The following is a 15533-nucleotide window of genomic DNA, read 5'->3' as shown; positions in this document are numbered from 1 at the left end:
TTGTAACAAGCAATGTATCATTAAAAATGAAAAGCAAAGAAAAAAAGAGAGTATTAGGCAACTTGTTGGATCTCTGCAGAAAATACATAGCTCATTTACCTTGCAAATAGGACAGGACATGAACCCAAAGGTTATCCTTGGCCCAAGCCATCTGTTTTCAAGTACTCGTTGACAGCATTGCAAATGGAAAACGTGGCTGCAGTCCAACTTCAGAAAAAGAACAACATACAAATGAACACTGACGTTACATTAACCACTAAAATATAAGTGTTCTTTGCTTTTAAGTGGCAACATATATGAAATAAAATAAATTTGCTTTAAATCCTGGAAGACCTCTGTTTTCTTCTTAAAGAATGAATACTAAGCACTTGTTAAAATCATAGCACTTCCACTCCAAAACATCCAGTGGGCATACGAAATATATTTAATGTAAATTTGTTAACATCTCAGTTGTTTTCTTCTTTATAAAATATTTTAAATAAACACAGCAAACTAAGTTGATACAACCTCCTTGTTTCAAACAGCAGTAATGCCAGAAAAGAATGAAAGCATTTCAAGTTATTTACATCCTATACTGTTACCATGTTTGTTCTGAAATTCTTGAGTATCATTTGAGGGACCTTCTATTTTAACTTCTTCCACATTTAGCATTACAACCACAATATTCATCTTGTCAAAGGGAAGAAAAAAAGATAAACCTGGATAGCCGGCGCTGCTGAAAGTGCTTCAGTAAAACAGATCATACACATGTCATCAGCATCTTGTTTAAGAGTTGAAGCATTCTTATCACAGCCATGCAAGCATGGTAAACAGTGCTCTTCGTTCTTAACGCCGCCACACGGATGGCCACAGGGATGTGTCTTGCTGCAGGCAATTTTAGCATACTCCTGTGAATAGTAAACAGTTGGTCTTTTTTCCCCTCCAAAGAATGGGTTGATATAGTGCTACATTTTGAAAGATTACTAGTTCATGCCATTAACTGAGATGAAAGAAGGACAATTCATCTTGTCCACTGCTAGAGCAAGTACTTGGGGAAAACTGCACATTTTGTGTAAATGAAGTAGAATTGGTACTTTCACATACCCATGAAGTATTATTCCTAAATAGCGATGACATCAAGAAACCATTATTTTTACATTTTAACATTTCATTTTGATACACAGAGAAATATTTTTTAATACTCTGTATTTTTACATTCCTCTCATGTAAACACTGCTTGCCCTGTATTAACAGCCTTTAAAACATCTGCAGATTTTGGTCCTTCAAGAAAGGAAGGGGTAGAGAAGGTTTGCTCAAAACAAGACCCTTTCTTGTTTTTCTTCTATCTTTTTTCTACCTTCTGTACCTCATAATGACTGATATTTATTAATACAGACCTGGCAATCGGTATCAGAACAAACACTTCCCACTGCTGATAATTCCGTTCCACTCCTACAACCACAGAAGCGACACGCTTCGGAACTGCTGGTGGTCGGTTTGCCTACGTCCACAAAAGGAAACAAAAATGAAAAGTTACCATAGTGAAATATAAGTGACCAATATTCAGACACCTGAATAACAATCACAAACCAACCAGATAAACAGTAACTCTTACACATTTAAAATGTTTTTTTTTATACTTACAAGCAGAAGCCAAGATCATTGCCCTAATTCTTTTTGGACAAATGCTCAGGTAAAAGGTCGAAAATAATCAGGAAAGAGTACATCTAATAAAAGTTGAGTTTTACCTGTCTGTTCTCTGAACTCCACCATAGCTTTCATAGTTTTAGAATCTGCTAATGCCATCAGCCAGAAAAGCTTGGTCCTACCACAACCTTCATGAAGATCAACTTTGATAGCTTCTTCCTCTTCTTTGAATACCTGTTAGGTTAACCAAGCAGATAATAAATAGCATTTCTATGTTATTCTTGTCATTCTCTTTGGATTTTGATCAGAGTTTTAAAGATTCTGTCAGGTTTGACTACTGCAAGCTATTTTTAATTTATACATTCCTTAAGTTGTACATATTGCAGAGTGGGAAGAGGTTTTGTGGTTTAAAAGGTAAAAATATTGAAAATTAACACTCAAGATAACATGACTGGGAAGCAATACAGCAGCAATGCAAGAGAGCTGCACAATATTTTTTCTAATTCAAAACCTACGGAGACTGCAGCTCAAAGCTAATATTCATCTCCAGTTGACCACAGTACTAAAAGCAGAAGACAACATTGGAAATATCTTCACATAACCATGTCAGTAATTTATCAAAGCAGCACTGATAATTATGGTCATTTTGTATAATATTATGGACTATATAATGAGTTATATAACAATACATCACTTTCACATAAATAAGCAGTGAATGCTTTTAGCTAAAAATCAAGAATTTTTTTTTTTTTTCCCAAAATCACAAAGTCACATGAGATCCATATTAGACTTCATGAGTGTCTTCTCTTTTCCTTAGTTTCAAAGGTAGTTCTGTTTCTATTTATTTCACCTGCAATGCAATAAAAGTTAGAATTCCCTTGGGCATAGATGTGTAAACTCAAACTTTGTCTTAATTTATAATGGAATCAGAAAACAAAAACTGTAAATGCTTCACAAAGGTTTTGCATAAGCAGGTCACAGTAACTCCTTTCTTGATAGGAGAGGAAGAACAGATAAAGAGTACGTATAAGAGAAACAGAAGTTGGACAAAGAAAAGGAAGCTAAGAGAAAACAGGCAATAGGGAACATGACAATTTAAAATTTAAATGGAGAGGCTTTGACATGAAAGATGTAAAGGTAAAGGTGGTACATAAAGATTAAAAGTTTAAACATGCTTTTAGAGGTGAATAGGAAAATTTGATAAGTAGCTGTTTTGGACAGATTAAAGGAGAGATGTGAGGACTTCTATGAGATAAGAACTTACTTTTATCAACTGTAATCTGAACAGGCTATATAGGAGAAATCAGAAAAATAAATGAGACTAGACTGTGTTGTGACAGGACAGAAGAACAGACGCATAAAACCATCTTCTCAAGATGACAAAAAAAAGGAAAATTTCAAATGGGATTGCAAAGATCCATGCTAAAAAATAGAATATAACAGATGTACAAGGAACTTCCAGGATGAATGTACATTGCAAATGCTGAGGCACCAAGGACAAGATCCATAGATCTTAGTGCCAGTGACCTGATATTTACAGGATACGCCCTGGACTAGCTGATCCCTTGCACTGACTGCCCGCTAGCAGTTGAAGTGCACTAGGTATATCCCTGGATCTTTGTTTGTTTGTCTGTTTCACATGGAAGGAATCCAGTTCAAGCTCTCAAAGGGCTTCTTTATCAAATCAAAGCACGGTAAGGAGGGATGATCATATCTGCTTCAAAAGTACATTCCTGATTCTAAGTAAAACACTATCGTAGTCGTGTTCCAGCAGGGAGATGAGTAATTCATCCACTGAATTAGTTTTATTAACAAGGTCTATTATTTTAGCCCCTGTACAAATATTCTCCCCTTTTTCTGTGACTACTTATAAGTGACCACAAAAACATAAAAGAGAAATGCTGTGTCAAGAAAGAGGAAATGTTCAATAGTTTCAAAAGCAGCAGCATCTTCAGTGTAAATTGCAATGAGAAAAAGAAATATTCCAAAAAGAGTAAACATTCAGGTTTAGCCAATAATAGGATGAAAGGGTAGCACGAAGGAACACTAATTAGCAAAGTACAGGGTAACTTGTGAAACATCAGCTAAGTAAGTCAAAGAGGAAAGACATTTCACCCCTAAGAGAAAAAAAAAATTAGGAAGTTTTCAAGCTTATGGATAATGGCAACATTTCTGTGTGAAAAGACAGCGAGGACTGGAGAAATATAGAAAAATAAGAGATGACTGACGTAGGGAACCAGTGGGATAATTTCCCATCAAGTGATCTTCTGAACATCAAAAAAATATAAACACTTAAAAATAAAGGGGTTCACAAGCACTATAATGCAATAGTAGTAGTAAAGGACGTTTAGTTTAAAAGGAATAAAGAACCATAGTATACTTAAATAAGGCTCTGCAGTTTCTAGAAGTTTCCTAAAGCCATTCCTAGACAACGTTAGAATGACAGAAAAAAGCTGACATAGTGTAAGAATTACAATGAGGGAATGCGACATTGTTTTCAGATCTTCTCCAAAAGATAACGGACAAGGAAATTTAACTAAACTGGAAGAAAATTAAATGAAAATGTATCTATTCCATCTTCAAAATAAAACAGCATTTTCAGTTTTGATTCTTGTTACTACCACTTGCTTATATATTAATGGGGGAAATGTACGTAATGTATGCAGTGCATACAACATGATGCTATGAATACCTGTCTCTGATGAGTTTTTGTTCGTCGGTGGAGATGAAGGAATCGGTCGCAATCTGTACACAAATTCCCACAGGCGTTACATAAAATGATGGCAGCAGTTTCACCATCGTCATGGTTATCGCACATTGGCTGAAAAAATTAAGAAACATCATTAAATAATCTTCTCTTTACTAAATCCTTCATTTCCCTTCAGCATTTGTTTGTATCTTCCCCTACCCCTACCCCTCAAACTCACAATGGATGATAAAGAGCTTCTTTAGACTACTAATGCTATTTTTAGAATAATCAGTATCTTAACAACCACTTCTGCACACAAAGATTCCCAGTTTATTACAGAACTATTTCCACTATTCTTCATCTTACATATTGTGTGATGTAGCACAAACGTATTCTACAGCAATACATTTGGGACATCATTTTCAGCTAGCCTGAGTTACACAGAAAAATTCATCTGTTAACATGGGGTTATGGGCATGTTAACAGAACTGTTCATAGATACACAAAATATTTACCCTTAATTACTATGATATGGTGTATTTAGATTGTTCAAAGACTTAATCGAAGCTGCAGGTCATCCACAACACAGAGAACACAGCCAAAGCAACTAACTTCAGAAGCCAGCATAAAATTACCTTACTATACTGATATACATTTAATTCAACACAGTTTTTACTTTACAGTTCAAAATATCTCTAAAAACAAGGTTCAGTGACTTTGATTACGCAAATCTCTGTTTCCACTGTACTCCAGAATATCTGGTTTCCAAGATATTGCTCATGAAACTTAGAATCCATTCAACAGCATTCCTGGTAGGGGGAACACACTTCACCTCAAAATTTGAATATCCTGGTATATAAATAAGATTGGGGAATTTCAGAACGAGTTCAGTAGCTCATATCCCTCCTTGCCTGTGTCTTGTCTGCTTCTCTGACATTTCCACTCGTTCAAATAAGCTCCAATTTCTGACTTTTTTCTTCCTATCTACAAACTAGACCTCTGTTCTGGTTTTCTAATCCTCTGCTGTTTGTCCCTGTGGAACAACACAGGAAGCCTGAGGCAATGAAATACTTTCTGGAAAAGCAAAGACAGATGAAAGGGGTTAAGTATGATTTCATCAAGTTAGTCTTTTTTATTATGGAATCCATATATTTAATTATATAACACAAAATCTCTTCTGCAGACTTGTCCTAAAATGGTTAGTTCCATGGTTAAACCATAATGCAATGGATAAGCAATTGGCTGACATGTCGGACCCAAAGGGTTATAGTATGTGGAGGTTATGTCTGGTTAGTGGCCAGTCACTAGTAGGGTTCCACAGGGCTCCATTTTAGGACCAGTTGTTTTCAATGTTTTCATAAATGACTTGGGCACAGGGCTTGTAGGTAAACTAAATATGTTTGCAGACGACACTAAATTATGAGAAGCTCTTGACTCCCTTGAAGGTAGAAATGCCTTGCAGAGAGATCTTGACAAATTGGAGGGCTGGGCAACCACCAACCATGTGAAGCTCAGCAAGAGAAAGTGCCGGATTCTGCATCAACAGGAAAACTTTGGATATATGTACAGGCTAGAAACAAGAGGCTGAAAAGTAACCCTGCAGAAAGAGGCCTGGGGATTCTAGTTGATGGCAAGTTGAACATGAGTCAGCAGTGTGCCATGGCAGCCCAAAGGGCCAGCCATACCCTGATGTGCACCAGGCCCAGTGCTGACACTGAGGGGAGGGGCTGTCCCGCGCTGCACTGTGCCATGTGGCCTCACCTCCAGCACTGGGGGCAGGGCTGGTTGTCACAGTGTAAGAAGGACATAAAGCTATCAGAGTGCCCAAAGGAGGGCTACAAAGATGGCGAAGAGTCCGGAAGGCAAGATGTATGAGGAGTGGCTGAGGTCCCTTGGTGTGTTCAGCACAGAGTAGAGCAGGCTGAGGGGAGGCCTCATGGCAGCTGCAGCTCCTCGCAGGGAGCAGAGGGGCAGCACTGAGCTCTGCTCTCTGTGGCAGTGACAGGGCCCAAGGGAGCAGCATGGAGCTGCGTCAGGAGAGAGTCAGGTTGGGTGTCAGGAAAAAGTTCTTCACCAGAGGGTGGTTGGACATTGAACAGGCTCCCCAGGGGAGTGGTCATGGCACCAACCTCCTGGAGTTCAAGAAATGTTTGGACAACGTGCTCAGATGTCGAGTTTGTATTTTGGGTGTTCCTGTGTGGAGCCAGGGGTTGGACTTGGAGATTCCTGTGTGTTCCTTCAACTTGAGATACTGTACGATTCTTAAAAAACAACAAGATGTTCTACTTCTAAAGCTGTTTCATTAAATTATGAAGATGTGTTTTTAGGTATGAAAACTAAAAAAAATTGGGAAGCCAACATTTAAAGATTAAAAATATGTCTTTGCTCATGACTGCAGAGTTTCCTAGTCTTCAGGTTTTCACTCAGTTGAGCAATATTCTGTGTTGAATTGCAAAGGTCTACAGAAGAAAGCCTCTTTTCTTAATCACCTCAGAAACCTTTTGAGTCTGCTTCCTTCTCTCAGCAGAGTTTCAGTCCTTGCTGCTGCAGCTCTACATCTCCAGTATTATCTTTCTGTCTACACTAAACTGCTCTCGAGGCTCATTTGCTCTTAAGCATACTTAGTTGCTAGCAGGAAGGCACGATGACCCCTTGCCTCCCACAGGGATCCATCAAACCCAGATTCATTATAGAAAGATCAGCTCCATTATTTTGCTCTTTCCAGACTCATATTAAAAAAATATTATAAACTTTTTGTGATCCTGAAAAATACAGACAAACTCAATTCATCCACTGTGTTTCATATTAAAGTTGTAAATCCTCCAGGTGAATGGTAGCTTTACTAAATTCATTTAGACTGTTTCTTTTTCTTTGGGGTAATTGCTCTATCTTAGATCTGGAAGATGAAGCTAAATTGCAGAGATATAATTCTTGCGGAATATAAAAGAATTGACTCTACAATGTTATAAAAATCCAGATTAGAAAGCAAAAAGCTTTCCATACAGGAAAGTATTGTATTGCCTGAATTGTTCTATTCTAAAAAGTTCACCCTATAGGTGTTAGACAGGTTTTCATTCACCCTGAATACCAGTAGAATTGCTACCTTATTACTCCTTTAAGTTGGAATTTTCGTTTTCTGATCAGTGTTTGTCTATAAAGCAAATACTTCAAACCTGTATGTACTATTTCCGTGGGGGACAAAAGGAGGAATAAGGTCAGGACAAGTTCACCTTTCCTTATCACTTATTCTAAATTCTTTGACTACTGAATAAATTAAAAATAAACACAGAAGCTCAAAATTTTCAGTCTCACCATCTGTTTCTGCTGCCCATCCTTTCCCATCCATCTTCCCGAGGACAGTCTATCAACATGATCCTGATCAAGTACACACAAAGATGCCAGGGCCAGCCATAACTATTGAAAAGCAAGGTAGAATTAAATGTTATAGAAAAAAAGAAATAAAAAAATCCCAAATACAAAAAAATTTAAACTTTGACAGATAAGAATAACATCAATACTTGCAAATTGTATCATAATTAACTGAAGCCTTGTCCCTGCAATAGAAGACTTTTCTTTACCGAAAGAAGTCGAGCACACAATAAAACTTACTCAACTCTTAGAAATTACCTTGTTCCTTTCAATTATGTCACTTTATGGACAAAACTATGGTAGTTAGCATACAAGAGAGAAACAGTGAAGAAAGATCAATCAGAGTATATTATAAATATGGCAACCTGCATATCATTCCCAAGCATTGCAGGTTTTGTGGGGAGAAAACTGAATAAAATACACTAATCAAAAAAGTCAACTTTGGTCAATGTGATCCATTTCGCTATTCTCTTCTCATACTGGCCATTTGAGATTAACTAGCAAGGGGCTCTCTAAATGTCCTTCAAGTTTCAGGGAAGGTTTTCTCTTTCTCTCCACTGACTACAGTGAAATACTATAAAGATTAGCTACATGAGGATAACTTGTCAGTAATCCTGCAATCCAAACAGAAAACACAGAATCATATCATCACAGAATCATAGAATGGCCAACCTCCACATCTAATAGTAGACCAGGCTGCCCAGGGCCCCATCCAACCCGGCCTTGAACACCTCCACAACCTCTCTGGGCAGCCTGTTCCAGTGCCTCACCACTCTCTTGGTAAAGAACTTCCCCCTGATATCCAACTTAAATCTTCCCTCCTTCAACTTAAAACCATTTCCCCTTGTCCTGCCATTATCTACCCTTGTAAAGAGTTGACTACCGTCTTGTTTGTAGGCTTCCTTTTCTTCCTAATTATTCCTTCCTAATTATTATGTTTTTTGAAGCCAAAATCTGTACTACCTAAGGTGGCAAGATTGCCATAATTTACAATTATGCTTTTAGTGGTATTTCAAGTAACCTTATTCAAGTTAAGTCAGTCCCTGTTTCTATAAAAGATTAATAGAAGTAAAGACAGAAAGAAAAAAAAATAATTTGCTGAGCTCCTTGAGACTAAAACACAGATGAAGGTTAGCTTAGCTGTGCTAGAGAACTTTTTTTTCTCCTGAGTGTTTTCATAGCAGCCCTGAGATGTGGCAGAGATACCTGAGAAGTGTATTTACTCAAAATTCTGATTTTACTGCAGTATTCTTGCCACAAACAAATCACTGCGGTGACACAGAGAAAGGAAGACTTTTATTAGGTCAAGCAGTGCTTGCCTTAGTTGGGATACAATGTAAGCTGTATATTGTGTATATTGTTTCCTGAGAAAACCCATATAAGGGAATTCCCATATAAGGAAATTTTTGCCAAACATAGGAAAGCTCTCCGATAGGCTCTTAATCCATGCTTGCAATGAACTAATGTCCAATTCAGAAAAGCACTTACTCTGGTTGTTGCAATGCACCTCACTGGTGATCGGTATTCTTCTTCCATTTTGGTCAGAGCTATGATGGTTTCAGCAATAGCATTCTTTGTCACACGGGACCAAGCTTCTGACAGATGACCCTGATAAAGAGGAAGATAAATGTTTTTCATGTTAATAGAAACTGTAATAAATTGTTATAGACATTTACAACTAAAACTGAATTGCTACAAGCAATTCTAGGTTAGAATCAGAGGTTAGAACATAAAAGAGCAAGTCAGGGATGACTTCAACAAATCAGGTGCTTTCAAATCCTACAGATCTGGTAAAATTAATCCTCAAATACTCAGGTGACTGACTGAGATACAATCTAGAACAGGATCAAATAGAATCCTTCAGTTGGAAGGGACTTTCAACGATATCTAGTCAAACTGCCTGATCTCTTTAGGGCTAATCAAAAGTTAAGACTAGACAACCCACGTGTCCTCAGCCTCTCCTCACAAGGCATGCTTTCCAGCCCTTTTACCAGCTTAGCTGTCTTCCTCTGGATGCTGTCAAATATTTTATCAGCCTTCCTACATTGTGGAGTCCAGAAATGCACACAGTATTCAAAGTGAGGCTGCACCAATGTGAAATATAGTGCGAGAATCACTTCTTTTGACTATCTGGCTATCTCAGCAACTCCTAATATAACTGACTTGGAGTAAATAAAGGATAAATTCTTAAAGTCTTCCATATAAAGACAGAATCAGAACTGGAGCACAAATAAACTACTATCAACATCAAACAGAATACAGTCATATCCTAGAGAAACCAGCTTCAGATGCCCTGCTCAGCCTTTCTGAATACTGTCCAGCTTCGATGTTTGATGGAAGCAAAAAGAAGTGCACAGGAAAGAAGAGAACCAAAGAATAATTTCCAAACAAACCTTAAAGATTCTAATCTGTGGCCCCTCTATTCCCCCAACCCTAAATCCCTGAGGTCCCTTATAAAACACAATTAGGAAATTCTCCCAACCCTCAAATGACCTAAATTATGCCTCCCTCATCTAGAATAAAAGGGAATAAAGTTCAGAGCTCCTCTATATACAACAGGAGAGGAGTGCGTGGCTATCAGACTCTTTAAAGTAACTCAGTACCGATCATTCCTTTAGAAGCTGCTACACTAAGCAATTCAGAATCTACTGAGATTTATATTCACATCTGAAAAGACTACACTTTACTCAAGTGCCTTGATCCCTCATTTTTTATCATTATCTTTTTTTGTCATTTGTCATACATTTTCATTCAAAATTGCTAATTCTGAATATGAATGAATAGCAATCCAGTATTTTGTCTTCTTAATTTAGTGGTTATATTTCACAAATTGTTATAGGCACAATATTCAAATCCTTCTCAGAACTCAGGTGTTCATGGAATTCCCTGTCATGCTAATGACAACAGTACCAAGCATTTCATAGATGTTCATATTATAACTTCACCTGTGCCAAGGACCATGGCACTGGATAGACAAAATGACGCTGATTCTGCATGGCAGCTCCCAGACATTCTGTGTACTCTAGTTCTCCCTCTATGAAAAACAGAAGTGGTACTGGAGCCAGCTTACAACTTTCATACATGATTAAATATGGATGACACACAGACTGGGAAAGGTCTTAACAGTAAGCAGTCTTAGTTTCAGAGACTGGAGCCCAACGCTCATTTCGACAGGATGCGAAGCCAGAATCCCATAAAGCAACAACCACAGAGTTTACTTCAGAAGACTAGCCTAACATCATTTGAAAAAGGTTCAGAAGAGAATCTACTGTCTTCCTGATGTTTTCCCACGTATCCATAACATACCTACATAAAATACTCGCAACAACCATTAAAAAAAAGGCCTGAACAAACTGGCTCCCCTCGCCAATTAATTCCCAATGTATGTTGCATCCTATGCACTGAAGTGGGGTGACCGAGAAAAACATGCACATACATACAAGAGTTACCACATGAATCCTGTCATTCACTAAAAATACTGAGTACTCATATTTGCAGCCAACATTTCCTTTTAGCCTGAGTTTTTATACAACATTTCATAAGATGCTGATATAGTAAACAGAAATAAAAATCCACCATGTGGAATCACAGTGGTACCTACAATAGACCCTTCCCCTTTAGCTACTGGAACAACTGATGAGAATAAATGGTCATTCTATGTATAGACCAGCACTCCTGAAGAACGAAAGCTTTAATTGCTACTGTTAACTAAAGATCAACTGTGATTTTCCAAAATCTTGTTGTCAGATTCAAAAGTAGCAATTTCAAAGAACTCCTATCCAGATCCAGCAAGTTTTAGAAGTGATCTTCTTAATTTAAACACACTGAATGGTTTAGAATACAGAGCTCCAAAGCCAAACATGCTGAAAACAGCTTTCTGAGGGTAATCACAGAGGAAAATCAGGGTCATTTAGAGCATCTCACTGAACTAGGTGTAGAATTGAAGGAAACAAAATTAACTTCTCACTAAACTACCTTTTCCCTTTCTGTAACAAATATACAAACCCTATTTCCTTCCCCAGTATTGTTTCTGGGAAACAGCTGTATCAGCTTTCATCAAATTCTTCTGCCAAGTAAATTTGCCTGAAACATACACCCATGGAAAATTTCAACTCAGATGGCTAAAGTAATAATCAGCTATAAAGGTGCAAGAGCTGCTCTGAAAGTAATGCCTCCTATTTTATTATGTTGACCCATGACATCAGAGGTGGACGGTGGTGACATGGCAGTAGAGGTTGAACCTTCCTGCCAATATTTTGTTACATTTTGTTGCTGTGTGACGGATGGCAGCAGAGGGGCAGTCTGACAAAATGGCGTCTGACATGGAAGCGCATATGGAGCAAAGGGGTGTCACTGAATTCTTTCATCTGGAAAAAAATGGCACACACTGACATTCACTGACACTTGCTGAGCATTTATGGGGACCAAACAGTGGATGTGAGCACAGTGAGGTGGTGGGTGGTTCAGCAGTGGTGACAGCAATGTAAAAGACAAACCACATTCCAGACTGTCATGCACAGCTGTTGGACTATGAAATGAAGAGTGTCCTGATCAGCTCATCTGTGTGAATAGGTGGGTTATGACCAGGGAACTTGTCAGCTTCAATCTGCTGGACATGATGGTGGCAGCTCTGGAATATCACAAAGTTCGTGCCAGGTGGGTCCCACAGATGCTCACATGGGAACAGAAAGAACACTGGTATGCAATTTTGTCAAGATTTATTGAACCAATATGACACTGAAGGTGACAGTTTCCTGGACCGTGTCATTACTGGTCATGTGTTTTCACCAATATGAGCTGGAGTCAAAAGAGCAGCCAATGGAGTGGCGATGTGAATTCCCCATCAAATAAAAAGTTCAAGACACAGCCCTCAGTGGGTAAAGTGATGCATATTATCTTCTGGGAGAGGAAAGAGGTGATTCTTCTGGATGTCCTGTAACCCACACAAACCATCATCAACTCTGACCACCACATTGTGACACTGACTAAGCTGAAGACTCAAACTTCCATTGTCACACCAGAAAAGAAAACAATCTCTCTCTTGTAACACGATAATGTCATACTAGATTGAAGACCATGGACCACGTTGCCAGTCTTGTCTGGATTGTCCTACCACACCCACTGTATAGTCCAGATTTGACACTTTCTGACTTCTGTCTCTTCAAGAAGATGAAAGGTGGACTGCATGGGAAACATTCCTCTAGCAACAATGCCATTATAGCAGCTGTGAAGCACTGGGTCACTTCTGCTGGTGCAGATTTTTTAATTTTTTTTTATTTTTTTTTTTACGAGTGCAGCATGTAGGCTCTTGTTCATCACCGGCAAAAATGCATAGCTAATGGTGGTGACTGTTGAAAAATAGTGTTTTGTAGATGAGAATTTGCTATGTCAAGTAGTGCTATTGCACTCTTTGCATCTGTTGTTAATTTCCATGGAAATGAACAGGAGGTATTACTTTCAGAGTGACCTACATGGATTTCAGTAAAACCAAAAGAAGTCAGTCTTAACATGCATTTTTAACTAGACGTCACATATAAAACATACGTACAGTTAAGTGAAAGAAACACTATCCCATACTCTATAGACACCTTTTATTTTTCAACTGGAGTTCTGAGTGCTCATGACTCTTAAAAAAAAAGTCAGTTTTCTAAGTAAATAATGTAGAAAATGACAGAAAATTAGTGATTACTATTTAAGTTTCCGGTGATTCATCTGAAAGTTCATTTGAATATTGAGCTTCTATTTAGCTGAATCAGAACTTGAGTTCTATTGCTTCTAGGCATGGACTCTACCCAAAAGAGTAGACCTTTTTTTTTCTTGAGACCAGCTCATTTTGAACAACTCATCCCAATATTAACATTAACAGAAATTAATGAAAAAATGTATTATTCATTACCAGAGATATTTGATTATCCCCCACACATTTAAATCACAGAAACTTACTGCTGCCATGTCTTTAATCAGTTTAATAATGATCTCTGAAATCTGTGTTGGTGTTGAACCCTTCATCCACCAATGGCTTTCACCTCGCCGAATATAGCTACAAAGGACATATTGTAACACATGAAATAAATTCAATTATAGTTGTCAAAATCCACCAAAAGAAATACTGCACACATTCAGCACAGGATTATTTTTTTCTCTTATTTTGTTTTCAATCAAATGTATTAATAACTTTACTTATATTGCCAGTGTTATTCAGTTTTTTCCCATTTATTAAACAAAGATTATAAAAGGCAACATAACTGACTTCAAAATATATGTTCCTTTTATACCGTTAGTTTGAGAAACTATATGCATTTTTAAACAAACCTGGAATTGAAGATCATTGGAAGTGTGACTGTAGTAACTCCTTTTCCTGCTGTAGTGCCAGCTGTCCCAGTTATAGTAGTTCCTTTGGCTTTTAGCTGTACAGTGAGAGCTTTGGCAATGCATCCCAAAAACATATCTAAGATACCTAGTTTATTCCAGTCTCCTTTTTCTGTTGAGTGAATAATATCACTTATATCTGCTGGTGGAAGAGACTTCACTCCTATGATACTAGCCAGGCGACTAGGAGTTACCTCAGGCAAAACACGCCTTAGTAATGATGTAACCTGGAAAAAGAATCAAAACATCACAATTCTTAACAAGAGAAATGGAGTTTTCAAGCAATTATTACAAATTGACCTGTAAGACGGAATATATCTACTCTGTGTATTCAAATCACATCTGTAAGAAACTCTATGTTTTTATCTTGCTTTGAAATAATTGTTAATGAGTCAAGGCTTAAGAGTCCAGAACAAATATCACTCAAAAAAAAAAAAAGCTCCCCAAAAACCCAACACAAAAAACACCTCCATCTTCATATAATACTGAAAACATGCTTTGTACTGAACTTTGTACTGAAATTTCTGAAATACAGATGTTTGTACAACTTTAATTTGCTGGCATGTTACATACTCATTCTGTATATAATCTTCAGATGTCAGAAACTCTGTAGCAGAACAGTTAGAGACATTTGAGACTTCTGAAAACAGAAAATACTTGTCTTGGGGTATTGAGAATCGTGATACCTTTCCATAATACCCTCCCTCCCTCCTTTTTAGTTTTCCTTGTGATACTCAAACTCGGTTGTTTTGGAAAGGAAATCTGTGCCAACTGATCTGGATCTAAGAGGAGCTACATTGAAAGGATATGTTTCAGCTTTATCAGCTGTTGGAAGTGGGGCAGGAATTGGATACACTTTGCACAGTTTGGGACAAATTAAAATGTATGAAAGTTTATACAGTAACATTTTATGCCTAATTTCTCAGGACTTCCATGTTCTCCTGAAAAATCTCCGTGCACTTTAAGAAAAAACAGTATTTTGCATACCAGTGATAAATCTGAATTACCAAGTGCGGCAGTATCTGCCTTCAGACAACTGGAAATGTGAAATCCTAACAGATCAGAAAATTGGTAAAAGAAACGTAGAAAATCCGAGACAAAAAAACTGCGTAAAATATGAACTGAAAATCCACATGGAGAAGGCACACCAGCTAGCAACAGCAAGCTAGTGCATTAACTGTACTAAAGCAAATATTTTACATGTATATATATTTGTTATATTACGTGCAAATAAATACAAATATACTTGCAGACAGCATTTGAGTTCAGAAAGAAATGGATATTAAAATTCGACCTGAGGATACCAAAAGCAGAAAGGAACTGTCTAGGTCAACATTGCACTTAGCCTGATCATAAGATAAAGGTGCTAAGGACTCAGGCCAGATCAACAAGAGAGACTGCTGATTAAAAGCCAGTGATCTTACCTATCTACACAGGATATGCAGATGTAACACGTGCATAATATAAAATACCCAAACCA

At 37.6% G+C, this 15533-nt stretch overlaps 1 protein-coding gene across 14 annotated transcripts in view; it reads right to left on the bottom strand.

The window, feature by feature from the left end:
- Nucleotides 1-15533, bottom strand: part of MYCBP2 (MYC binding protein 2, E3 ubiquitin protein ligase) — a 196087-nt gene that overhangs the window by 9551 nt on the left and 171003 nt on the right. For all 14 annotated transcript variants that reach the window (XM_021417056.1, XM_021417087.1, XM_021417072.1 and 11 more), the window contains 9 exons: nucleotides 13997-14280; nucleotides 13628-13724; nucleotides 9173-9292; nucleotides 7628-7729; nucleotides 4319-4447; nucleotides 1728-1860; nucleotides 1377-1480; nucleotides 699-887; nucleotides 100-207 (listed from right to left, as the gene is read on the bottom strand). In XM_021417056.1, coding sequence (XP_021272731.1) covers nucleotides 100-207; nucleotides 699-887; nucleotides 1377-1480; nucleotides 1728-1860; nucleotides 4319-4447; nucleotides 7628-7729; nucleotides 9173-9292; nucleotides 13628-13724; nucleotides 13997-14280 — 1266 coding nt within the window. The remainder of the gene's footprint in view (nucleotides 1-99; nucleotides 208-698; nucleotides 888-1376; nucleotides 1481-1727; nucleotides 1861-4318; nucleotides 4448-7627; nucleotides 7730-9172; nucleotides 9293-13627; nucleotides 13725-13996; nucleotides 14281-15533) is intronic.

This window comes from Numida meleagris, chromosome 1 (genome assembly GCF_002078875.1).
Source record: "Numida meleagris isolate 19003 breed g44 Domestic line chromosome 1, NumMel1.0, whole genome shotgun sequence".
NCBI lineage: Eukaryota > Metazoa > Chordata > Aves > Galliformes > Numididae > Numida > Numida meleagris.
This window is presented reverse-complemented; position numbering and strand designations above follow the sequence as displayed.